Here is a 27,982-nt window from a genome sequence, read left to right as displayed (position 1 = left end):
GTTATTTGTGTGAATATCGTTATCAGCTAGGGCATGATTAATAAGGATAGATAACAATTATAATGTACATATTTCACCCACGGAATTCAGCCATTGCAATTCCGAAAACTGTCATAAAACTGAAAACTTGCATACAATACACCTCATACTGCGCAATCACGTACAGGCAGACTCAACTCAACTGGCGTTTGCAACTATTTTACTACCATTGACATTACACATGTCCCCGGTCTTCGGTCTTCGTTTTCCAAACCTGTTGTTGGGTGTCTGGAAAACGAAGACAGAAGACCGGGGATTGCGTATTCGTCTAGCTAAGATAGGCCTATAATATTCAGCTCCAGTTTAAGAATATTCTGATCTTGGATACGTCATCAGCTATGATTGGCTGCGGATAAGTTATGGTTATTTGTGTGAATATCGTTATCAGCTAGGGCATGATTAATAAGGATAGATAACAATTATAATGTACATATTTCACCCACGGAATTCAGCCATTGCAATTCCGAAAACTGTCATAAAACTGAAAACTTGCATACAATACACCTCATATACTGCGCAATCACGTACAGGCAGACTCAACTCAACTGGCGTTTGCAACTATTTTACTACCATTGACATTACACATGTCCCCGGTCTTCGGTCTTCGTTTTCCAAACCTGTTGTTGGGTGTCTGGAAAACGAAGACAGAAGACCGGGGGTTGCGTATTCGTCTAGCTAAGATAGGCCTATAATATTCAGCTCCAGTTTAAGAATATTCTGATCTTGGATACGTCATCAGCTATGATTGGCTGCGGATAAGTTATGGTTATTTGTGTGAATATCGTTATCAGCTAGGGCATGATTAATAAGGATAGATAACAATTATAATGTACATATTTCACCCACGGAATTCAGCCATTGCAATTCCGAAAACTGTCATAAAACTGAAAACTTGCATACAATACACCTCATATACTGCGCAATCACGTACAGGCAGACTCAACTCAACTGGCGTTTGCAACTATTTTACTACCATTGACATTACGCATGTCCCCGGTCTTCGGTCTTCGTTTTCCAAACCTGTTGTTGGGTGTCTGGAAAACGAAGACAGAAGACCGGGGATTGCGTATTCGTCTAGCTAAGATAGGCCTATAATATTCAGCTCCAGTTTAAGAATATTCTGATCTTGGATATATACGTCATCTGCTATGATTGGCTGCGGATAAGTTATGGTTATTTGTGTGAATATCGTTATCAGCTAGGGCATGATTAATAAGGATATATAACAATTATAATGTACATATTTCACCCACGGAATTCAGCCATTGCAATTCTAAAAACTGTCATAAAACTGAAAACTTGCATACAATACACCCCATACTGCGCAATCACGTACAAGCAGACTCAACTCAACTGGCGTTTGCAACTATTTTACTACCATTGACATTACGCATGTCCCCGGTCTTCGGTCTTCGTTTTCCAAACCTGTTGTTGGGTGTCTGGAAAACGAAGACAGAAGACCGGGGATTGCGTATTCGTCTAGCTAAGATAGGCCTATAATATTCAGCACCAGTTCAAGAATATTCTGATCTTGGATATACGTCATCAGCTTTGATTGGCTGCCGAAAAGTTATGGTTATTTGTGTGAATTTCGTTATCAGCTAGGGCATGATTAATAAGGATAGATAACAATTATAATGTACATATTAATTATGTCGACATGGCGAGATAACGTATCTCGCCATGTCGACATTATGTCGACATGGCATAATTAAGTTTCTCGCCAAGTCGATGGCAATTAAAACATGTAAAATAAGGGATGGTCCTGGCTGAAAATATTTATATCTTAATACATAGAGTAGAATTCACTGAGCAATGTGCCGAAAATTTCATCAATCGGATAACAAGTAAACAGTTATTGAAGTTTAAAGTTTAGCAATATATTGTTAAAACAGTCGTCGTGAATATTCATTAGGTGAGCTGATGATGTCACATCTCCACTCTCCGTTTCCCTATGTTATTATATATAATCATAATTTTTACATTATTTCATATTTGTGCTAATAATATGTCTCCCTTATAATGAAATAAGTTGCAGCAATAAATATTTAATGCACTAAATCAGTTGCCAATCCAATTTTTCTACTTTTTTGTTCTTGGATGAAAACATTTGAATAAACCTAATTTCATATAATAAAATACAAAAGAACAAGTGGAGATGTGACATCATCAGCCAACCTAATGAATATTCATGACGACTGTATTCACAAAATATTGCTAAATTTTAAAATTCAATAACTTTGTTATCCGATTTTGATGAAATTTTCGGTATTTTGCTCAGTGAATTTTACTCTATTCATTAAGCTATACATGCTTTCAGCCCGGACCATCCCTTTAAAGGCTCCGTATAAAATAAACCTAATTGTAATAGAAAGCAATGTCATCGACCTAAGACAGGTGGCAAGCGTGCCTTTGTAGAATGCTGTTGCCGGTATGCGATGTTTTCTATACGGTCGGCGCACATGAAACACAAGTGCGTCGCTTGTATACTACTTTGCGGTTAAACCCGAGACGTTCCCACGCGTACATTTCGAGAGCAACAATTCAGTACGCGTTTGGAAGAAAATTACCCTGTTTACACGTGCATCGGCTTTTGGTTCAGAACCAAAAGCCGATGCAGAATTGGCTTTTGGTCTATCTTGCACCGCAGAATCGGCTTACCCTCTTTGGGAATCGACGGGCGGACGACATTTGGATCTCTTAGTCTCGCCTTCACCTCTTGCGGGCGAGACAAACAATGAGAAAGAGAAGGAAGAAAGGAGAAAGGAAAAGGGCCAATAATTGGAATGATCAAACAAATCTAATCATCCTGAAATAGGGCCTACTAATAAACAAGTGAGAAAGGGGTTAGAAATAAAGAGATGGCAAAGTGGAACGGAAATTTTAGGCGGGAAAGGGAAGGAAGAGAGGCCAAAATAAACGGGATGCGAAAATGCTAACATGAAATCGGAATAGAAAACAGAAAAAACAAGAGGGGGAAAGAAAGAAATTAAGAACACAACAGCTAGTGGCGTAGCTACGGGGGGGGGGGGGGGGGGCTGGGAGCCCCCCCCCCTGAGATTTGGTGTGCCCCCATCAGGTGCCCCGCCTGGAAAAAAATTGGTAGAGCAAAAAAAAAGGGAGAAAGAAGAAAAGAAAAAGAAGAAGAAAGACAGAAGAAAAAAGAAGAGGAAAATAAGAGGAGGGAGACGAATGAATTAAATAATGTGAGGGGAAGACTTGCCAAAAAAGAAACAATTCTTTCATGTTACTATAAAAAATCTTTGCTTGCGCTTCGCGCCAGAATTGACTGTTCGATGAGATTTATATCTTGCTCAATAGGCTGATATGGAGCAAGTTTTGAAGTCATTATACAAAACATAATTAGCTCGGACATCGAGCTTTCAATATTTTTTTCATTTACAAATTTAAGTGCTCTGTAAAATGTCCGTTTTATTGTCTACATATCACCATTTTTTTTTAAAGCTCACGCTGCGTGGTCACATTGTTTGATTTGCCAAGTTCCTATTGTCTACATGTATTCCATAATAATCCATTAAAGAAATATATTCAGAATGCCCAGATTCTAGGTCTAAATCTAAAACATGCGCGATAGCATGCATGTTCTTTATTTAAAATCTACTTGAATTATCCAGTTTCACATCAGAATATAAATAATTGTCTGCTCGCGCTTTACGATAGCATAATTAATGATACCCAATTAACTATATCCTATTTATGATTTACAAAATATGAATAGTGTCCCGCTTTTAGGTCTAAAATCTCAATTTTTTCCTCTCGCGCTTCGCGCTCGCATCCATTGTTTCGTTACATACCTATCCCATTTATTGATACAAAAAGTGCTTAGAATTACCATTCTTTTAGGTCGGAATGTCAAAAAATTGCATTATTGAAATATATACCATCTTCGTGGGTACCTATATAAGTGCACTTAACAGGTCCCTTTTCGATAATGCTAGAACAGTTAATAAAAATTTCTGCTCGCGCTTGGCGTTCGCAGTAACCATCTAGTTACATACGAATCTTGATCGGGATCACACATAACATTGCCCAGAATATTACATGAAAGTAACAAATAAAAAAAAATCGCTCGCGCTTCGCGCTCGCACTTTTTATAATGCTTATGAGATTATTTCATGTTTATGCTGTTTTATAAGAATATAACGAAGAAGTGACTGATCGGGAAAAATATAAGTGAAGATAATTTCGGGCCCTTGTGACAAGTACACACCGGATAAAAATGGTGCCCCCCTGACTCAAAGCAAGGACCCCCAGTGCCCCCCAGGAAAAAAATCCTAGCTACGCCACTGGAACACAACCGGGATACCGAGGTTGAAAATAAAGAACGGTAAGAAAGACTCGGCTGGTGTGTGGGTATGACGTGTATATAATAGCCTATTTTGATTTCACGTACGCAACTAGCCGCAATCATAAGGGGACACAAATTAGTGAACTTCAAGATATCGCCCAACCACTGCCGATGTTCCTATCCAGGGGACAGACCGCTCTTCACACCATGATATGCAGCGGCGTAACAGGGGTCGGTGGCCAGGGGCAGGGGGGGGGGGGCGGGCAAGAGCCAAATATTTCCTGGTCACATTATATGGTATAAACAGGCGTAATGAGCCGACACTATTTTGAGAAGGCCAGATATTGTGCATCGGACAGAATTTATCTCTAAAAAAATGCGAGCGAGCAAAAATGTTGACCTTTTTAATACAAAAATCCAATTTTGTGATAGATTTTGACATGATGTCCAGAGAATGATATTTCACTCTTCTCTCTTTGGATTCCTTTTTTGTCGTCTGTATACGCGCACTGTGAACAGGATTCTTTGCGGCTGTAACGTGAAGAGTAAAAAAAAAAAAAAAAAAAAAAAAAAAACAGGGGTGGAGTATACCACATGTGCTAAAGAAAGCTGTTTTATATAAGTCCCGAGCGAAGCGAGCGAGAAAAAAATCACCTTTTCATGAGAATCTAACTTTGAGCTATTTTTTGACATTATAATCAGTAAATAAAATCATATCCTACACTTTTCCTCTGCTTTTTTTGTGTTTGTGTTTGTACAACTTTTTGGGCCCATGGCCCAACACTTCCATACGCAGTGATTTGCGGTTGGGGTCCGGGGCGGAGCCCCCTGAAAACTTCTTGATATCAAAGCCATTTAAACCTCGCAGATTGCCGCTATTTTAATCAAATCGCATTCTACATAGACTATAGCTTTTACACAACACATTTATTCAACCCAGTTGCGTAATGAACCAAATATTTATAGGGCAAAGCATACCAACGTGGGAAAAAAATTGTAAAAAGTCGCTAGCGTGCAAAGCGAGCTGGAAAAAAATTGCCTATTGAAATTAAATTCTAATTATGTGATATATTTTCCATTATATTCAGCAAATAACACATTTCATTGTCCATTCATTTCATTATACTTTGTCTCCTATAATTTCTTTTTTTCCCTCTTGGGTGTGGAACACCCCCCCCCCCCCGCCTGTATGCCATTGATTGAACATTGTTGAACGGGGGTAGGTATATAGCCATTTGAAGGTTATAAATGCTGAAGAGCCCATACTGCGTGGGGTCTGGGACAAAGGCCCGGTAGCTTATTTGCATAAAATCTAGCAAGCTTATAACACAATGTTGTATGCAGACCATCTTTCTTCCCGCTCTTTTCAATCATCGGCAGCCCGGTCGTGTTATTATTTTTTTCTTGTCCCTTTTTCCCTTGTATTTTTTTCCAATTTAGCTTTTGATTAATTACGTTCTACCTTCGTTTCCCGCTCTTCATACCTTTTTGTTATCTTTTAAATTATTTCCCACCGTGCTATTGCATTACATAGGCCTATTTCGGAATGATGTGTTCTTTCTCAAATGTTCTTCTTTCGTATATTTTCCCGCTTTCCTTTCTTTTCCATTCCAAAAAAAGTTTTTTTCTTCGTTTTCTTTTCAATTTTCCCTTTCCTTTTCCCATTTCCTTCCCCATTTCCCTTTCTTTCTTTCTCCCTCCCTTTTATCTTTTTCCCGTTTTTCTTAATTACGCCACTGATGATAATGACCGGGAATTTTCTGGCTCTCGTCCCCCCCCCCCCCTCCCCTGGCCACCGAACGCTGCTATACGCCCCTGATTCTATGTAAGCATCTATTAATTGCATGCATTTTTTCAGTTTGAAAATTTGTTTTCTTTAAAAACGATATGACAATTTCATGGAATATTGTATCCACGTATATCGGTTGTTTTAAGGTCTGTTTATCAGCCAGCATGAAAAAAACGAAGTACAATTGCACGGAAACGTGTCCATAGCGCGCTATATGTGGAAATAAGCTTGACGAATGAAATCCCCGGTCTTCTGTCTTCGTTTTCCAGACACCCAACAACAGGTTTGGAAAACGAAGACCGAAGACCGGGGACATGCGTAATGTCAATGGTAGTAAAATAGTTGCAAACGCCAGTTGAGTTCAGTCTGCTTGTACGTGATTGCGCAGTATGGGGTGTATTGTATGCAAGTTTTCAGTTTCATGACAGTTTTCAGAATTGCAATGGCTGAATTCCGTGGGTGAAATATGTACGTTATCCTTAATATCATGCCCTAGCTGATAACGATATTCACACAAATAACCATAACTTATCCGCAGCCAATCATAGCTGATGACGTATCCAAGATCAGAATATTCTTAAACTGGAGCTGAATATTATAGGCCTATCTTAGCTAGACGAATACGCAATCCCCGGTCTTCTGTCTTCGTTTTCCAGACACCCAACAACAGGTTTGGAAAACGAAGACCGAAGACCGGGGACATGCGTAATGTCAATGGTAGTAAAATAGTTGCAAACGCCAGTTGAGTTGAGTCTGCATAAATACGTGATTGCGCAGTATGAGGTGTATTGTATGCAAGTTTTCAGTTTTATGACAGTTTTCGGAATTGCAATGGCTGAATTCCGTGGGTGAAATATGTACGTTATCCTTAATATCATGCCCTAGCTGATAACGATATTCAGACAAATAACCATGACTTATCCACAGCCAATCATAGCTGATGACGTATCCAAGATCAGAATATTCTTGAACTGGTGCTGAATATTATAGGCCTATCTTAGCTAGACGAATACGCAATCCCCGGTCTTCTGTCTTCGTTTTCCAGACACCCAACAACAGGTTTGGAAAACGAAGACCGAAGACCGGGGACATGCGTAATGTCAATGGTAGTAAAATATAGTTGCACTGCAAACGCCAGTTGAGTTGAGTCTGCTTGTACGTGATTGCGCAGTATGAGGTGTATTGTATGCAAGTTTTCAGTTTTATGACAGTTTTCAGAATTGCAATGGCTGAATTCCGTGGGTGAAATATGTACGTTATCCTTAATATCATGCCCTAGCTGATAATGATATTCACACAAATAACCATAACTTATCAGCAGCCAATCATAGCTGATGACGTATCCAAGATCAGAATATTCTTGAACTGGTGCTGAATATTATAGGCCTATCTTAGCTAGACGAATTGACGCGATCCCCGGTCTTCTGTCTTCGTTTTCCAGACACCCAACAACAGGTTTGGAAAACGAAGACCGAAGACCGGGGACATGCGTTATGTCAATGGTATAGTAAAATTGCAAATTAATGTCAGCCAATTAAGAAGGAAAAACCAGTTCACAGAATGTAATTCTGGAAAATGGAAAAACGGCATACTGGTCTAACTGGTCGAGTTCACTTTACTGGACCAGTTAAGAATTAAACTGGTCTGAAATTACTGGTCTAGAGTTAAAAGCTTTAACTGGAAATTTGAAACTGGTCTGATTGATTACTGGAGGTTGTTACTTTACTCAGTGGAATATAGTGGTGTAAACTGGGAGACCTATCCCGCTTCAACTGGTCTAACTATACTAATTATTGACACAAGCAATTAACATGACTTCATTATCAGCCAATTAATGACATTAATGTATTCTAGATCAGAATATTCTTGAATTTGAGCTGAATAATAGAGGCCTTCATAATGACATTTATAAGTGGTATCTTAGCTAAACGAATGCGATCCCCGGTCTTCGGTCTTCGTTTTCCAGACACCCAACAACGGGTTTGGAAAACGAAGATCGAAGACCGGGGACCCGTGCATTGTCAATGGGAGAACATGTGTCGGGGCAAGGTCCAAAGTCCATTCTAACCCGCGCACGTGTTTTGTATACACTTTGCACTGCTTTGTACACACTTCGGGCGTGAACTACAAACGCTTTCACACGAGTGTGATATGAGTCCCCGGTCTTCGGTCTTCGGTCTTCGTTTTCCAGACACCCTTCGTCTCTCCTATTTGCCTCTATTGCATCCATAAAGATTCTAAATTTTCACAGTATTATTTGATATCTAGCAGCGTCGTACGCTGTAGGGGAGAGGATGGTCGTCTTCTTTCTCCAGAAATGGCTAAACAATATCAAAATTATCTACAAGATCCTTGTGATTTAAAAATGCGTTTCTAATAGAATCTGTAGCTTGAATTCCTCGTATACATTCCCTTAATGATGTTCACAAAGAATATCGTGATGTACGCCATTATGTTAAATGGTTGTAGCTCTTATGAATTTCTCATTTTTTAATACAAACGATCAGTGGGGTATCAAGGGGGGGGGGGGGGACGTGCCCGGGCCTCACTTTCAGGGGACGCAGAAAAGGAAAACGCAAAACAAAATGAGGAGAACAGGCAAAGGAAGATAGGTTTGAAAATAGATTGTAAAAAGATTCAATTAGCACTTCTGCATAATATGCTACTTTGTCTACATTGAGAACTTAATTTTGGAAGAATTTTTAAAAATTAATTTTATACTGCAGCAAAGTTTCATGCTTGCCTTAAAAGTTATTCGATCTCAAGAGGTTGCTCACTACTTAATTGCGTAATTCATTGCACAACAAGACTTATTGACTATCAACAATAAATAAATGGATAAAACTAAAGACTACCAGACTGGAGAATTTCACATCTAATGAAGACAGACAATTCAAATCATGTAAAATATTTCACTTGCTATAACATGCCTGGCAACCATCGCACCTGCATATTGCAATTGAATATTTGCACTACGATATTTTAAGGTTTTATGTTGTGCAAGAGGTTTTCTGCTTGAAACTAAGATTTTGTTATACGTTAACATGTTTGTTTGACCTAAGAAAATAAGAGAGTAATAATGCACACAGCTTGTACGCACTACGTTCAAACCCAATAGCCATCATGGTCATTGATTTATTTATTCGTCCGAAAAAAATAAATGAAGATAGCTCTTGAAAAAGATCGAAAATCTAGTCACGGTCTAAAGCCGTAAATCCACTTTATCTAAAAAGCATATGATGTAAATTCCATTTCGCATATTTTCTGTTCTTCAGTCACCCACACAGTTCTTCTTTTCATATACGGCTATGCATGATAAGAGGTATTGAGGTTAAAAATGCCATGAAAAAAATATAGAATTCAGTATTTCATGATTGTTATATTGGGACACATGATTGGATTAAAGGCCTTTGCATATCTCCCTTCTGATCATAAATATTGCGATGACAGATTAGCGTCTACGTTAGTCGCGGTGGCTGATGATGCATATTTAGTATGAAATAAACAGTATTCCTTCATAGCAAACATGGCAAACCTTACAGTAAAAGTATATAGAAAATTCAATTTATTCCACATTTGATTTCTTTAAGAGACTTTTCATCAAACCGCAGTATATAGGTTAAAACAATGCCAATTTCACACACTCAGGGAGAAATCACACTCGATTACAAACATATTAATGAGGAGAAAATAAAATATATTTCATATTTCTTGGTATAATACATTACAAAAGAAACAGTGAGTGGGTTGACGTCATCTATCATCTCATCCGCATACCGACCATGATATGCATGATTGCACATTAATGTTTTTTGTAATTGAGCTAAATTTTAAAATGTTATAATTTTCTGATTTGACATCCAATTTGTTTTATTTTTTTTACAATTAACCTTTTGTTGGGGTGGAATTTTTCTTTAACCCATGATATGCTAATCAAAGGGGAAGTTCACCCTGACATTTTTTTTGTGAGTAAAAATAGCAGAAAAAATAATAAAAAATATTGCCGGAGGTTTTAGAAAAGTCCATCAATAAATAAAAAGAGTTATTAGAATTTTAATCATTTGATTTGTGACGTCATATGCGAGCAGCTTTCCTGCATATCGGAAAAAAATCAATAAAATGTCATTTTCTCAGAAAATAGAAAATTGTTTTTACTGTAGGGGCCTACCTTCAATAGACGAACCATTTCACACGTCATCAGGTCAATAGTCACCACGAACCATTAAGAAATCGAAATGTATGTATTTTGTATGGGGCAGCTGCTCGTTCATGACGTCACAAATTCAAAACTCAAAGTTCTAATAATGGATTTTCCTCAAACCTTCACCATTATTCTTTTTTATTTTTTCTATTATTGTTACAACAGACTTTTCTTCAAGTTGAACTTCACCTTTAAGGTCGTGAATGATCATAGTTCTATAGGTATCAATATGAGTGATGCAATGTCGAATTCCATGGACCTATCCACGGAGGATTATCTATTGTTACCGGGGGTGCTGTGACAATGCTCAGCACCCCCAGTAACAATAGACTAATCCTCCGTGGATAGGTCCCTGTCGAATTCTAGATTCAAAGAAAATATCATAAATACAATTGTTATAATCATCTCCCCATAGTTAATTCAGCGTACAAAGGGTTAAGGGCGAATCTTCAAAGAAGATTTAGTTTTTAATGTTAAATTACTATTTTTGCATAACATACATGTATAACCAGTTTCAAATTTTACACTCATTCTCTTCGTTCTGTTCAGTTTGATTTAACAAGTATTTACCTTTTTTTTCAAATGTCGAAATTATTAAAAAAGCTCGAATAATATTATTTTGTTACTTTTCTTGATACAAAAATATTTTTTCTCTCACCTTTTCAAGGCTGCTGCTACATTTTGAAAAAATATATTTGACTATCATTATTTTCAAGTTATTACTGTTGGTTGTTTTCACGTGATTTTCGACAGCAACAACTGATTAGACAGCAAGTTCCCTGGGGTCCTGCTACGTAACATAGTGGTATGAAGAAAAGGGTCCCAAATGCCCAGCTTACGGCGATGGCAACTTCTAGAGCGATACCAAGTTGATAGAAAATCAAGACATTGGCTGGTAATATAAGTGCTCCTACTAAGAAACTGGACAAGGCTGCCATGGTGTTCGCAGAAGCTAGATTTGATAAAGAGTATTGGGCACGGTTCTTCCTGTCATTGTGTGGCGCCAGACGGTAGGCAACCCCGTAATGGATGGTGAAATCGGTAGCAAGGCCAACAGTTAGGATAATCAACGCTGACTCAAACACACTAAGATCCCACCCAATCAAGACAAAGATTGCCACCGATGTAATAACAGCACCACCGATTGACAGTGTAGCGTAAAATGCAATTAGAACATTTCTGTTGGTGATGAGCAATACTGCCATTGCAATGATCAATGATAAACCAATTGCAAGAGGCGTATCTTGTAACAGGTTAATGATGAGATCAACATAAAATGGTTGTGCAAGACTATGTGTTCCAAACCATCCACTTTGTAAACCACCAGGAGCAGTTTTAACCTTTTCTTCTACCCAAGCAAGAGCTGTATCGAAGTAGTCCTTCGCAGGATCGAATTCCAGTTGCGACAAAGTTGTGCTCTGGAACTGGACAAAAAATGCATTGATGTTGTTTTCTGAGTCGAATCGGAGACCAGGAAGAGCTGCAGGACAGCCGCCACCTATTGATTCGCAGACGAACGCTGCGTATTTTGGAGCGCACAATTTCAGTAAGTCCGCGGAATATGGAAAAGAAGTTTGACTACAGCAGGGTGAGAAGTCAGTACCAATACTTGAGGGTACACATGGCGTTTCCATAAAAACCTTCATCTTCTCAATGAAACAGTCTTCGTAGACAACAGATGGTGAGCTATAAAAACTTTGCTGTCGAACCTCCGAGCAGAAATTAAGTAACCAGACTTGGGATTCGGGGTCATCAAGACTGAATGATTTATCAAGTTGAACGTAACCGCGTCTCGTAGGATCAAAAGGATCTCCATTGTCAATCGGAACAATGCCCCAGACGACAATGAACTGTAAAGGCGCCAATTTAGCTCTCTCGATATCGAATGTTGATCTAAACAACTGGTCATACCTCTCAAGTGGGTGCTTCAATGTGAAGATTTGGAATTCTGTGTTTGAAGTCGGTACTCTAAGCTGGGGCCGCCAGAATACAACAAGGAGTGCTCCAATTGAAATACAAGTGAACATAAGAATCCAAAGAAAACGAAGTTTGAATGCAAGCGCCGGGAGGTATACTTCAAAGATACGCCGAAAGAATGCCCGCAGTTTATGCCAAATGTTTCTAATTTTATGGAAACCTGTTTCCTTACTGGTCGATGATGCCTGGAAAAGCAGCCTTAGATGCCTATCATAGATGATGACAGCAGCTGGAGACCAAGTCAATGTAAACAAAAAATTGCACAACACCACTGTCCCTGCATAAATGCCATAGAGGCGAATATTTGTTACGGAGCTGGTAACATTGACAAATAAAGCAGATGCTGTGGTAAAACTTGTGACAAACATGGTAGGAAAGGCATGCTTCATTGTTTTGTCTAAAATGAACTCTTGTGTAGCATCCGGGTGCTTTCTCCTTAAATTTTCAAATATGTCGTAGAAGATGAATGCATCATCTGCTCCTACCCCTAATATTAGAATAATAGCAAGCATGTTTCCAAATGCAAAGAAAGTAAGGCGGAATACGACAAAGTATAAAAAGTATGCCAATAACACAGAAAATATTATTTCAAAGATCACCATAATGGCAATGAAAAATGAACTTAAATACAACCACATTATCAGGAGTACGACCGCACCACCTATCGCGGCGTATATTAGATCCTGCATTAGTGGTTCTGATATGAGAAAATATTTAGTGACTCTGTTGGTACCGATTGCCTCAATTTTAGTAATACCATTGTCCACGTAGCGTCTGTCTGCTGCGTCATTATAAAGCATGCGCGGTCCATTACTAAACGATGAGTTTAACGAAACAATCTGTAAGGAATTGGTTAGTGAAAGGTCTCCCGTCTCAGCAACCTGGAATGAAAAGTCACTCGGTGAGTTTGCAAACAGCATGACGTAAATGGCGTTGAAAGTTGTACAGTTCAATGGCACCTCTGGGCAGTCAGCGCCCGATCCACAATCGGCGGACAAAGCTCCAGATGTATAATATGGTGCACACTCGGATAGCAGTGCTCTGGCAAATGTAACGTCATCAGCTTTGAGGTCGTGACAAGAGGACCTCCCGGCTAGGGCGCCTATGTAGTTTGGGATGGACCAAGATGGACAGCATTGGTTCGAAGAATCAGACAACTTGGTGCATACCGTCTCATAAGTTGAACTGTTACGCACAAAGATGTCATCTTGTTGGCACATAGATAGTAGAGTTTTAAGTGTTAAGAGTTCCACTGTCGAAGACGAGGGGGCGTATACAGCCCTAAAGCTACTCCCACCTGCAACAATAAATGATTGTAAGAGTTTGAACACATGTCCTTTTAACGAATGTTGTATCATGTATTGCCTATTGCAACAATTAAGCAATTGTAATTACATGTAGAAACTATGTACGAACGTTCCCAGTATATACTAAGATCTTTAGTGTATCAATTGCAATTTAGTAAAATAGGTCGATGAGATCATGAAAATCAGTAGCGAAATCAAAATTTCTTAGGATTCAGACACGATGGAAGGTACAAAAGTTCTCAGAAGAAGACGAGAGCGAGCGAGCAAATTTTCTGAACTTGTTTGAAATACCAAAATCTAACTTTTTAATAGATTATGACAAAATATTCAGAATATCGTGAAACTTTTTTTCTGGGGGGGGGGGGGGGTGGCTCCAAGCCCCACAACTGTACGCCAGTTGAGAGTATGACACAAGGTAGAGGAAATTCACCCTGACAATGAGTTGGTTTTAATACAAGTACAAATATTAGAAAGAAAATTGGTGAAGGATCGATGAAAATCCGTCATATAATAACAAACTTATGAATGTTTTAACTTTGTATTTCATGATGACGTCACAGACAAACAGCTCCTTCATACGTCGCGCGATATAATTCCACAAAATAACAATTACAAATAAATTAGATTTTATGTTTTTGTAGCCGATATATCATCAGACACATCATTTCATATCCCCTTCAATAAGAAATATATTTTTATTCATCACGTTCCATTAAAATAGAATTTGTGGAATTTATGTCACATGTTATACTTCACATGTCAAAAACCTTGAAACTTCATAACTTTCTTTTTCTTTGATAGATTTTTATCAAACCATCTCCAAAATATTTTTCTCGAAGTTTTTCACTTTCATTTTCAAAATGGATTTGAATTGATATAATATTTAAATCACCATTTCCATCGTAAAGTGATTGAGGGTACATCATTAACCATACGAATCCGTAAACTACTTACTTGGATTTCCACAAATAGGTATCGAAGGAGTCCCGGCGGTATATATTGTTGAGTTCGTGGTAGAATCGAAGTCACTGGCTGTAGACATGATGGTAGAACTACCCAAGGAAAGGTTTGGATTTGGAGAAATAACGTCAGATCCAAGAAAGATGTTTTCTAGAGGAATTATGCGGTCATGAATTGGAGTCCCGCGAGCTTCAATACCCTGTCGAATCATGTGACAATGGAAAATGTAATCATTCTAAATAAAACATAAATATCTTTAGTATGGCATTGGTATCATGTTAAATAATAAAATCTAGAAACTCTCATTTTCAAGCGAAAAAAATGTCTCAACAAATGTCTCATTTTATGCTAGACCACGCTGATCGAGCAATTTTCTATTTGAAGGTATGTTGGGTCGGCCATGTAAAAGAGTATGATCATTTTCTTCATAACAAAATTTCGTTAATATGTTGCTTTTGGTGTTTTTTTGTCAAATATGTGCTAATCAATGAAAACACGCAACATTCGTATAACGAAGAGAAATAAATATAGTTTTATAGTTTTATCGAAGAACTCACCTTGTCTGCACGCTTGGAATAGATTTGGCGATCAGGTTAATGATATCCATATTCCCTTTGGAAGTGCATATATATATATATATATATATATTGTGTGTGTGGGGGTGTGTGGGTATGTGTGCGTGTGTGAGGAGCAAGGACCTAAATATTGCGTTGGTGCTTTTGTGTCGTATATGATTGAAAAGATGCTAGCGAATACAGCAAGAAAGCAAGGAGACGTATCCTGGTCCCCGCCTGGTCTGGGTTTCTTCAGACTTAATTACGAGCTTCCGGCCTTTGGGCCTTCTTCATGTATCCAAAGATGTACAAGAGAAACAAAGGGCTATATTGTACAAACAAATTCAGCATGTGAGGATATTACCAAATACATATACACACAAAAAACGTTACTACATGACTGATACTCGAGTAAGGTTAAATTAAAGTTATTGAAGTCAATCACGGTTTGGCAGGCGCCTTATGAAAATATTTAAACAGACGTCTTCTGAAAACAACATTAAGCATATATTATGTGGACAGATTCTATATGTATGTAACTATGATGTACAACATAAAAATAGGTTTATTAGTCAGGATGTTGGTTTCTATTATGTACGGTTTATATTAAAATTATGTTAATATTCACAAGTACGCACACTTTGTAAGCACATAAGTACTCTCGCGTTTGCACACACTCACACTTACCATGATCACACACCCTAGCTCGCGCATCCTTTCACATACCTATTCATGCACACACACACACACACACCCTCACACACCCTGTATCAATCCTAGAAATACCTCATAGAGCTAATAATTAAACAATATATGTTCAAAAGGTATAACAAGAACGTAAATATATGTAGTCTTCCTATGGAAAATTGTATTATATACTAAATTGCAGGTTTCTTACCTTGAATTTTAGAGTAAATGCTTGACCATTCAGGTGATCTGTGGGTATTTATATATATATATGTATATAAGTGTAAAAGTGAATGAAAATAAATCTGAGGCGGGGATCGTATGTGCACGTAAGCTTTTATGTATATGATTTGGTAATATCCTCACATGTTGAATTTATTTGTACATTGTGGCCCTTTGTTTCTCTAATACACCTTCAGATCAATGGCCGGAAGCTCGTAATTAAATCTGAAGAAACGCAGACCAGGCCTCGCCTCCATGCTTTCTTGCTGTATTAGCATCTTTTCAAGTATATATGTATATATATATATATATATATGTGTGTGTGTGTGTGTGTGTAAGGGTGTGTGGGGGGTGTGTGTGTGTGTGGGTATGTGTGTTTATGTATATATAAAAAAAACTTGCAGTATTCAAATTGTGGTTACAAAATAATGTCCTACAGTTAAACGGTTGGATATTTTGCATGCAATACATCCCTCCCCCACCTACCCACACGAACGCATACTCGTACTCTAAAATGTAAAAGCCTACTTACACTTGATGCATCGTCAAATGTTGGTGGTCCGTGGATGTAAACAGTAAGGAAGGTTAGAAGCGCCATCATTATGATTTGTAAGAAAATCATAATACATGGAATCCTCGTGAAGAGTCGAGCATGTCTGCAACACGAATGGATAATGTCATGAATATACGTCATCAATATCATTACCAGAACGATACTCTACTTCATGTCACGTACTGACCAACTTTTTCGAAATGTATTTAAATTGATGTCATAGTTAAATCATCATTTCCATCGTGAAGTTCTTGCCCGACAGTTATAATAATACATGATAATAATAATAGTAATAAATAATATAGGATTTGTATAGCGCACGTATCCACCTTGCTAGGTGCTCAATGCGCTCCTATATTAAGCATATAACATAATTATATTAAGTTATTAACTAACTAATCTGTAGAAAACTTGGATTTCCACGTTTTGGTAAATTGAACACCTTAAATGTGGCGTAACTATACATGTTGGTAATTTACCAAAATGTGTCGCAACAGGAGTCCCTGCGGTATAAAACATTGTTGAGTTCGGTGTAAAACCAGAGTCAAGCATATCGTTTTGCCCCCCAATAATTCCGTAAGTGCAAAAATGAAATAAAATTGTAATGTACACAGAAATCAGCGAATTAACCAAACAAAATATTTTTTTATTCTTCTAAAGATTTAAATAATACCATCCACATCCTGAACAATGAACTCCAAAATGTTTCCGACTGGTTAAAAGCAAATAAGTTGTCCCTGAATATCAATAAAACTAGATTCATCTATTTTCAAAAAAATAAATCTTTAACACGAACCCATACTGACAAATCTAATAATTTTAATCCAATTTACAACGCTCATATTCATATTTATATCGACAATAAACGTATCGAATTAAGTAATTCTATTAACTTTCTATGTGTCACATTGGATAATCTTTTGAGTTTAAGTACCATATGATAAATGTATTACATAAGATAAGTAGGAATACTGGTTTAATTTACAAACTTAAGCATAGTTTGCTTCATAAAAATCTGATAACTCTATACCATTCCATAATTTTCCCTTATTTAAAATATTGCAATATTGTCTGCATGGGCTACCAATGTAACCTCATATGAATTGGACTCAATATTCAAAATTCAAAAGAAATGTTTAAGAATAATTACCGATTCCCATTACTTAGCACCATCCGCACCTTTATTTAAAAAACTGTCCTTAATTATATATATATGATATTAATAAGCAAGATCTCGTAATATTTATGTATAAGTACAAGAAGAGGTTGTTACCCACTCCTTTTTTCTGATCTTTTTCAATACAATAATCAAGTTCATAATCATAATACCCGTTCTTCCAATAAATTTCATTTATGGTCTATCAAGTCTAGTCACGAAGCTAAATCATTGAGTTATGTAGGTCCCAAACAATGGAATGAGATTCCCCAAATAATAACTAATTCACAATTTATATCTTCCTTTAGAAAACAGTACAACAAATTTCTAGTAAATGATTATTGATTTTCACAGTTGATATCAATGCATTACTTGTACCGTATTTACCCCCCCCCCCACTTTCAATTCGTGTCTTTTTGTATTCTAAGTGTTTTTCTCCCTGTTCCTACATTGTATTTATTATAATGATATGACATTCTGTTTTTCTTTTATCAACATTGTTCTGTTTTTACTATGTTTTGGCGATCCAGCCTTACAGGTTTCTTATAACCTTCATGGAAAGCCACGCAATTCATTTTATTATCTAATCACATTATTTGATGTTTCTTTGTATTTTTATCCTATTTGTGAAATAAAGATTGAATTGAATTGAATATAAAATTTAGTTTTTACATCTAGTTTTTAAATCATGAAATCTCCGAGAGCGCGGGAAATGATTCCAGCTATCATTGCAACTTTTCTTAAGGTAGACCCTACATTTACGCAGAAATCTCATCATATAGGCATAGAATTCTTTTCTGCCAATGAATGAACAAGAAAATGGCAAGCCCCCTTTAGGCGGATCCAGGTGAGTTATGTATATCTCTAAATTAATTCTAACAAACTACTTAAAAAAAAACCTTTTCCATGACAGTTGATCAACAATTTCAATTCGAGATTTGCGCTCGCATCGATTGTTAAAAATATATTAACCTATGCATCCTATTCATAGTTATAAAAGTACTTAAAATTTCCAGTATTCAGGCCTTAATATCAACAAATTTCACGCTCTCATTAGGCTTCTTCGATTAATAAATATGATAATAATATATCCACGAATTCCTAATAATCGAATTGTCCCTTTATTAAGATTGGAATATCGACAAGTTTCATCTCGAGCTTAGGAAGAGGAATAGGAAGATAGTCATCATTTTCATATACAGTGCGTCCCACAAAAAACGAAACCGAGATTTAGCGATGATTTATCATAACTTAATTATAAATAAAATAGACAAATGACCTACCAATGCAAAGCTTAGAATCCACTCTTTTATCTGAAATTATTTAGATTATTCCTCATTCACGCATGAAGGAGCAAAAACTATTTGAAGAAAGGATATCAAAAACTCATTTGGCGGGGGGTATCTGAATTTCAAAAAGAAAACCACATGGCTAAACAGTTCAATATCTGTTCTTTTATTTGATACCTTAATCACAGAAAATGGTCAAGAAGTAAAAAAGTTATGTTCCCTCGAAACAATGCTTGTATTTCCATAATTTCATTTTAAATAAACGTGTTTTCATCGGTTTCCCGCAGAAGCTATCGCACGGTTAACAAAAGACTTATTAATGCATGGCTGATCGTCAACAAAACGGAGTGTCGAGTGAGGCTGAACGCTAGCCTGTACAACCTCTTCATTTTATGAAATTGAAATTCAAGCCTTATTTCAAATAACCAGAACTTTGTTATTACTTGATCATTTTCTGTAATTGTGGTTACGTCATTAACAAGTGATTGTGATATAACAATGATGATGATGTCCTCACTTACGCAATAATTTTTACAGCCTGCGCCTCAAGTATGTTTTTATTATGATGGTGATGCTGTTTTGTGCGCGGTTCCATGACTACCATAATCATGAATGTTATTATTTCAATTCTTGTCACTGTGAGCTTTATTGTATTCCTGAAGAAGACGTGTGTTTTACGTCGAAAATTTGGACTTAAGAATAAACTCTGTTGGAACTAAGTACAATGCATTACCACTTTGCCTCTTTTATATATATACATATATATATGTATAGGGCAGATAGCTCTGGGGAACCGTGACTTAAGCTACGCCTACCATTGTTCTCTTCATCCATTTCTTTCACAAAATATTTAAATAAAAGAGTTGCCAAAGCTGTTGTACATATATGATTTCACACACACACACACACACACACACACATATATATATATATAATTGGTGTAGTATCGAAAATCTGTCTATCTGACGGTCAATCGGATCGGGGTCGCCCTAGCCACTTACCCGTCTCTGTGGTCTAGTGGTTAAGGCACCGGCGTTCAAAGCTGGGGGCCCGGGTTCGATTCCCGGCAGAGACATTTTTTCGGCATCACCAATTTTTCCAAAGGGTAGATAGCTCTGGGGAACCTTGATTTAAGCTACGCCTACCATTGTTCTCTTCATCCATTTCTTTACAATATTTAAATAAAAAGAGTTGCCAATGCTGTTGTACATGTATAACTTTACACATCTGTATACTTTCTCCCATACGTGTACTGTATCAAAGCAATAGCTTTGATCCAGCTGAGGCATGGCGGCTTGTCATTGTTCAAAACCCACCTTCACCCGACAAAGGAAATTATAATTGGTGTAGTATCGAAAATCTGTCTATCTGACGGTCAATCGGATCGGGGTCGCCCTAGCCACTTACCCGTCTCTGTGGTCTAGTGGTTAAGGCACCGGCGTTCAAAGCTGGGGGCCCGGGTTCGATTCCCGGCAGAGACATTTTTTCGGCATCACCAATTTTTCCAAAGGGTAGATAGCTCTGGGGAACCTTGATTTAAGCTACGCCTACCATTGTTCTCTTCATCCATTTCTTTACAATATTTAAATAAAAAGAGTTGCCAATGCTGTTGTACATGTATAACTTTACACATCTGTATACTTTCTCCCATACGTGTACTGTATCAAAGCAATAGCTTTGATCCAGCTGAGGCATGGCGGCTTGTCATTGTTCAAAACCCACCTTCACCCGACAAAGGAAATTATAATTGGTGTAGTATCGAAAATCTGTCTATCTGACGGTCAATCGGATCGGGGTCGCCCTAGCCACTTACCCGTCTCTGTGGTCTAGTGGTTAAGGCACCGGCGTTCAAAGCTGGGGGCCCGGGTTCGATTCCCGGCAGAGACATTTTTTCGGCATCACCAATTTTTCCAAAGGGTAGATAGCTCTGGGGAACCTTGATTTAAGCTACGCCTACCATTGTTCTCTTCATCCATTTCTTTACAATATTTAAATAAAAAGAGTTGCCAATGCTGTTGTACATGTATAACTTTACACATCTGTATACTTTCTCCCATACGTGTACTGTATCAAAGCAATAGCTTTGATCCAGCTGAGGCATGGCGGCTTGTCATTGTTCAAAACCCACCTTCACCCGACAAAGGAAATTATAATTGGTGTAGTATCGAAAATCTGTCTATCTGACGGTCAATCGGATCGGGGTCGCCCTAGCCACTTACCCGTCTCTGTGGTCTAGTGGTTAAGGCACCGGCGTTCAAAGCTGGGGGCCCTGGTTCGATTCCCGGCAGAGACATTTTTTCGGCATCACCAATTTTTCCAAAGGGTAGATAGCTCTGGGGAACCTTGATTTAAGCTACGCCTACCATTGTTCTCTTCATCCATTTCTTTACAATATTTAAATAAAAAGAGTTGCCAATGCTGTTGTACATGTATAACTTTACACATCTGTATACTTTCTCCCATACGTGTACTGTATCAAAGCAATAGCTTTGATCCAGCTGAGGCATGGCGGCTTGTCATTGTTCAAAACCCACCTTCACCCGACAAAGGAAATTATAATTGGTGTAGTATCGAAAATCTGTCTATCTGACGGTCAATCGGATCGGGGTCGCCCTAGCCACTTACCCGTCTCTGTGGTCTAGTGGTTAAGGCACCGGCGTTCAAAGCTGGGGGCCCGGGTTCGATTCCCGGCAGAGACATTTTTTCGGCATCACCAATTTTTCCAAAGGGTAGATAGCTCTGGGGAACTTTGATTTAAGCTACGCCTACCATTGTTCTCTTCATCCATTTCTTTACAATATTTAAATAAAAAGAGTTGCCAATGCTGTTGTACATGTATAACTTTACACATCTGTATACTTTCTCCCATACGTGTACTGTATCAAAGCAATAGCTTTGGTCCAGCTGAGGCATGGCGGCTTGTCATTGTTCAAAACCCACCTTCACCCGACAAAGGAAATTATAATTGGTGTAGTATCGAAAATCTGTCTATCTGACGGTCAATCGGATCGGGGTCGCCCTAGCCACTTACCCGTCTCTGTGGTCTAGTGGTTAAGGCACCGGCGTTCAAAGCTGGGGGCCCGGGTTCGATTCCCGGCAGAGACATTTTTTCGGCATCACCAATTTTTCCAAAGGGTAGATAGCTCTGGGGAACCTTGATTTAAGCTACGCCTACCATTGTTCTCTTCATCCATTTCTTTACAATATTTAAATAAAAAGAGTTGCCAATGCTGTTGTACATGTATAACTTTACACATCTGTATACTTTCTCCCATACGTGTACTGTATCAAAGCAATAGCTTTGATCCAGCTGAGGCATGGCGGCTTGTCATTGTTCAAAACCCACCTTCACCCGACAAAGGAAATTATAATTGGTGTAGTATCGAAAATCTGTCTATCTGACGGTCAATCGGATCGGGGTCGCCCTAGCCACTTACCCGTCTCTGTGGTCTAGTGGTTAAGGCACCGGCGTTCAAAGCTGGGGGCCCGGGTTCGATTCCCGGCAGAGACATTTTTTCGGCATCACCAATTTTTCCAAAGGGTAGATAGCTCTGGGGAACCTTGATTTAAGCTACGCCTACCATTGTTCTCTTCATCCATTTCTTTACAATATTTAAATAAAAAGAGTTGCCAATGCTGTTGTACATGTATAACTTTACACATCTGTATACTTTCTCCCATACGTGTACTGTATCAAAGCAATAGCTTTGATCCAGCTGAGGCATGGCGGCTTGTCATTGTTCAAAACCCACCTTCACCCGACAAAGGAAATTATAATTGGTGTAGTATCGAAAATCTGTCTATCTGACGGTCAATCGGATCGGGGTCGCCCTAGCCACTTACCCGTCTCTGTGGTCTAGTGGTTAAGGCACCGGCGTTCAAAGCTGGGGGCCCGGGTTCGATTCCCGGCAGAGACATTTTTTCGGCATCACCAATTTTTCCAAAGGGTAGATAGCTCTGGGGAACCTTGATTTAAGCTACGCCTACCATTGTTCTCTTCATCCATTTCTTTACAATATTTAAATAAAAAGAGTTGCCAATGCTGTTGTACATGTATAACTTTACACATCTGTATACTTTCTCCCATACGTGTACTGTATCAAAGCAATAGCTTTGATCCAGCTGAGGCATGGCGGCTTGTCATTGTTCAAAACCCACCTTCACCCGACAAAGGAAATTATAATTGGTGTAGTATCGAAAATCTGTCTATCTGACGGTCAATCGGATCGGGGTCGCCCTAGCCACTTACCCGTCTCTGTGGTCTAGTGGTTAAGGCACCGGCGTTCAAAGCTGGGGGCCCGGGTTCGATTCCCGGCAGAGACATTTTTTCGGCATCACCAATTTTTCCAAAGGGTAGATAGCTCTGGGGAACCTTGATTTAAGCTACGCCTACCATTGTTCTCTTCATCCATTTCTTTACAATATTTAAATAAAAAGAGTTGCCAATGCTGTTGTACATGTATAACTTTACACATCTGTATACTTTCTCCCATACGTGTACTGTATCAAAGCAATAGCTTTGATCCAGCTCAGGCATGGCGGCTTGTCATTGTTCAAAACCCACCTTCACCCGACAAAGGAAATTATAATTGGTGTAGTATCGAAAATCTGTCTATCTGACGGTCAATCGGATCGGGGTCGCCCTAGCCACTTACCCGTCTCTGTGGTCTAGTGGTTAAGGCACCGGCGTTCAAAGCTGGGGGCCCGGGTTCGATTCCCGGCAGAGACATTTTTTCGGCATCACCAATTTTTCCAAAGGGTAGATAGCTCTGGGGAACCTTGATTTAAGCTACGCCTACCATTGTTCTCTTCATCCATTTCTTTACAATATTTAAATAAAAAGAGTTGCCAATGCTGTTGTACATGTATAACTTTACACATCTGTATACTTTCTCCCATACGTGTACTGTATCAAAGCAATAGCTTTGATCCAGCTGAGGCATGGCGGCTTGTCATTGTTCAAAACCCACCTTCACCCGACAAAGGAAATTATAATTGGTGTAGTATCGAAAATCTGTCTATCTGACGGTCAATCGGATCGGGGTCGCCCTAGCCACTTACCCGTCTCTGTGGTCTAGTGGTTAAGGCACCGGCGTTCAAAGCTGGGGGCCCGGGTTCGATTCCCGGCAGAGACATTTTTTCGGCATCACCAATTTTTCCAAAGGGTAGATAGCTCTGGGGAACCTTGATTTAAGCTACGCCTACCATTGTTCTCTTCATCCATTTCTTTACAATATTTAAATAAAAAGAGTTGCCAATGCTGTTGTACATGTATAACTTTACACATCTGTATACTTTCTCCCATACGTGTACTGTATCAAAGCAATAGCTTTGATCCAGCTCAGGCATGGCGGCTTGTCATTGTTCAAAACCCACCTTCACCCGACAAAGGAAATTATAATTGGTGTAGTATCGAAAATCTGTCTATCTGACGGTCAATCGGATCGGGGTCGCCCTAGCCACTTACCCGTCTCTGTGGTCTAGTGGTTAAGGCACCGGCGTTCAAAGCTGGGGGCCCGGGTTCGATTCCCGGCAGAGACATTTTTTCGGCATCACCAATTTTTCCAAAGGGTAGATAGCTCTGGGGAACCTTGATTTAAGCTACGCCTACCATTGTTCTCTTCATCCATTTCTTTACAATATTTAAATAAAAAGAGTTGCCAATGCTGTTGTACATGTATAACTTTACACATCTGTATACTTTCTCCCATACGTGTACTGTATCAAAGCAATAGCTTTGATCCAGCTGAGGCATGGCGGCTTGTCATTGTTCAAAACCCACCTTCACCCGACAAAGGAAATTATAATTGGTGTAGTATCGAAAATCTGTCTATCTGACGGTCAATCGGATCGGGGTCGCCCTAGCCACTTACCCGTCTCTGTGGTCTAGTGGTTAAGGCACCGGCGTTCAAAGCTGGGGGCCCGGGTTCGATTCCCGGCAGAGACATTTTTTCGGCATCACCAATTTTTCCAAAGGGTAGATAGCTCTGGGGAACCTTGATTTAAGCTACGCCTACCATTGTTCTCTTCATCCATTTCTTTACAATATTTAAATAAAAAGAGTTGCCAATGCTGTTGTACATGTATAACTTTACACATCTGTATACTTTCTCCCATACGTGTACTGTATCAAAGCAATAGCTTTGATCCAGCTCAGGCATGGCGGCTTGTCATTGTTCAAAACCCACCTTCACCCGACAAAGGAAATTATAATTGGTGTAGTATCGAAAATCTGTCTATCTGACGGTCAATCGGATCGGGGTCGCCCTAGCCACTTACCCGTCTCTGTGGTCTAGTGGTTAAGGCACCGGCGTTCAAAGCTGGGGGCCCGGGTTCGATTCCCGGCAGAGACATTTTTTCGGCATCACCAATTTTTCCAAAGGGTAGATAGCTCTGGGGAACCTTGATTTAAGCTACGCCTACCATTGTTCTCTTCATCCATTTCTTTACAATATTTAAATAAAAAGAGTTGCCAATGCTGTTGTACATGTATAACTTTACACATCTGTGTACTTTCTCCCATACGTGTACTGTATCAAAGCAATAGCTTTGATCCAGCTGAGGCATGGCGGCTTGTCATTGTTCAAAACCCACCTTCACCCGACAAAGGAAATTATAATTGGTGTAGTATCGAAAATCTGTCTATCTGACGGTCAATCGGATCGGGGTCGCCCTAGCCACTTACCCGTCTCTGTGGTCTAGTGGTTAAGGCACCGGCGTTCAAAGCTGGGGGCCCGGGTTCGATTCCCGGCAGAGACATTTTTTCGGCATCACCAATTTTTCCAAAGGGTAGATAGCTCTGGGGAACCTTGATTTAAGCTACGCCTACCATTGTTCTCTTCATCCATTTCTTTACAATATTTAAATAAAAAGAGTTGCCAATGCTGTTGTACATGTATAACTTTACACATCTGTATACTTTCTCCCATACGTGTACTGTATCAAAGCAATAGCTTTGATCCAGCTGAGGCATGGCGGCTTGTCATTGTTCAAAACCCACCTTCACCCGACAAAGGAAATTATAATTGGTGTAGTATCGAAAATCTGTCTATCTGACGGTCAATCGGATCGGGGTCGCCCTAGCCACTTACCCGTCTCTGTGGTCTAGTGGTTAAGGCACCGGCGTTCAAAGCTGGGGGCCCGGGTTCGATTCCCGGCAGAGACATTTTTTCGGCATCACCAATTTTTCCAAAGGGTAGATAGCTCTGGGGAACCTTGATTTAAGCTACGCCTACCATTGTTCTCTTCATCCATTTCTTTACAATATTTAAATAAAAAGAGTTGCCAATGCTGTTGTACATGTATAACTTTACACATCTGTATACTTTCTCCCATACGTGTACTGTATCAAAGCAATAGCTTTGATCCAGCTGAGGCATGGCGGCTTGTCATTGTTCAAAACCCACCTTCACCCGACAAAGGAAATTATAATTGGTGTAGTATCGAAAATCTGTCTATCTGACGGTCAATCGGATCGGGGTCGCCCTAGCCACTTACCCGTCTCTGTGGTCTAGTGGTTAAGGCACCGGCGTTCAAAGCTGGGGGCCCGGGTTCGATTCCCGGCAGAGACATTTTTTCGGCATCACCAATTTTTCCAAAGGGTAGATAGCTCTGGGGAACCTTGATTTAAGCTACGCCTACCATTGTTCTCTTCATCCATTTCTTTACAATATTTAAATAAAAAGAGTTGCCAATGCTGTTGTACATGTATAACTTTACACATCTGTATACTTTCTCCCATACGTGTACTGTATCAAAGCAATAGCTTTGATCCAGCTGAGGCATGGCGGCTTGTCATTGTTCAAAACCCACCTTCACCCGACAAAGGAAATTATAATTGGTGTAGTATCGAAAATCTGTCTATCTGACGGTCAATCGGATCGGGGTCGCCCTAGCCACTTACCCGTCTCTGTGGTCTAGTGGTTAAGGCACCGGCGTTCAAAGCTGGGGGCCCGGGTTCGATTCCCGGCAGAGACATTTTTTCGGCATCACCAATTTTTCCAAAGGGTAGATAGCTCTGGGGAACCTTGATTTAAGCTACGCCTACCATTGTTCTCTTCATCCATTTCTTTACAATATTTAAATAAAAAGAGTTGCCAATGCTGTTGTACATGTATAACTTTACACATCTGTGTACTTTCTCCCATACGTGTACTGTATCAAAGCAATAGCTTTGATCCAGCTGAGGCATGGCGGCTTGTCATTGTTCAAAACCCACCTTCACCCGACAAAGGAAATTATAATTGGTGTAGTATCGAAAATCTGTCTATCTGACGGTCAATCGGATCGGGGTCGCCCTAGCCACTTACCCGTCTCTGTGGTCTAGTGGTTAAGGCACCGGCGTTCAAAGCTGGGGGCCCGGGTTCGATTCCCGGCAGAGACATTTTTTCGGCATCACCAATTTTTCCAAAGGGTAGATAGCTCTGGGGAACCTTGATTTAAGCTACGCCTACCATTGTTCTCTTCATCCATTTCTTTACAATATTTAAATAAAAAGAGTTGCCAATGCTGTTGTACATGTATAACTTTACACATCTGTATACTTTCTCCCATACGTGTACTGTATCAAAGCAATAGCTTTGATCCAGCTGAGGCATGGCGGCTTGTCATTGTTCAAAACCCACCTTCACCCGACAAAGGAAATTATAATTGGTGTAGTATCGAAAATCTGTCTATCTGACGGTCAATCGGATCGGGGTCGCCCTAGCCACTTACCCGTCTCTGTGGTCTAGTGGTTAAGGCACCGGCGTTCAAAGCTGGGGGCCCGGGTTCGATTCCCGGCAGAGACATTTTTTCGGCATCACCAATTTTTCCAAAGGGTAGATAGCTCTGGGGAACCTTGATTTAAGCTACGCCTACCATTGTTCTCTTCATCCATTTCTTTACAATATTTAAATAAAAAGAGTTGCCAATGCTGTTGTACATGTATAACTTTACAC

General features: G+C 39.3%; 1 protein-coding gene across 1 annotated transcript in view; it reads right to left on the bottom strand.

The window, feature by feature from the left end:
- Positions 1–9,815: 9,815 nt before the first annotated feature.
- Positions 9,816–27,982, bottom strand: part of LOC129254877 (protein dispatched homolog 1-like) — a 65,008-nt gene continuing 46,841 nt past the window's right edge. The window contains exons 2-4 of the mRNA XM_054893415.2: positions 16,578–16,701; positions 14,577–14,781; positions 9,816–13,612 (exon numbers count right to left, since the gene is read on the bottom strand). Coding sequence (XP_054749390.2) covers positions 11,058–13,612; positions 14,577–14,781; positions 16,578–16,701 — 2,884 coding nt within the window. The 3' untranslated portion in view covers positions 9,816–11,057. The remainder of the gene's footprint in view (positions 13,613–14,576; positions 14,782–16,577; positions 16,702–27,982) is intronic.

The sequence above is a fragment of the Lytechinus pictus genome, chromosome 2, assembly GCF_037042905.1.
Source record: "Lytechinus pictus isolate F3 Inbred chromosome 2, Lp3.0, whole genome shotgun sequence".
Taxonomy (NCBI): domain Eukaryota; kingdom Metazoa; phylum Echinodermata; class Echinoidea; order Temnopleuroida; family Toxopneustidae; genus Lytechinus; species Lytechinus pictus.
Note: the sequence above shows the minus strand (reverse complement) of the source record. Positions and strands in the feature narration are given on the sequence as shown.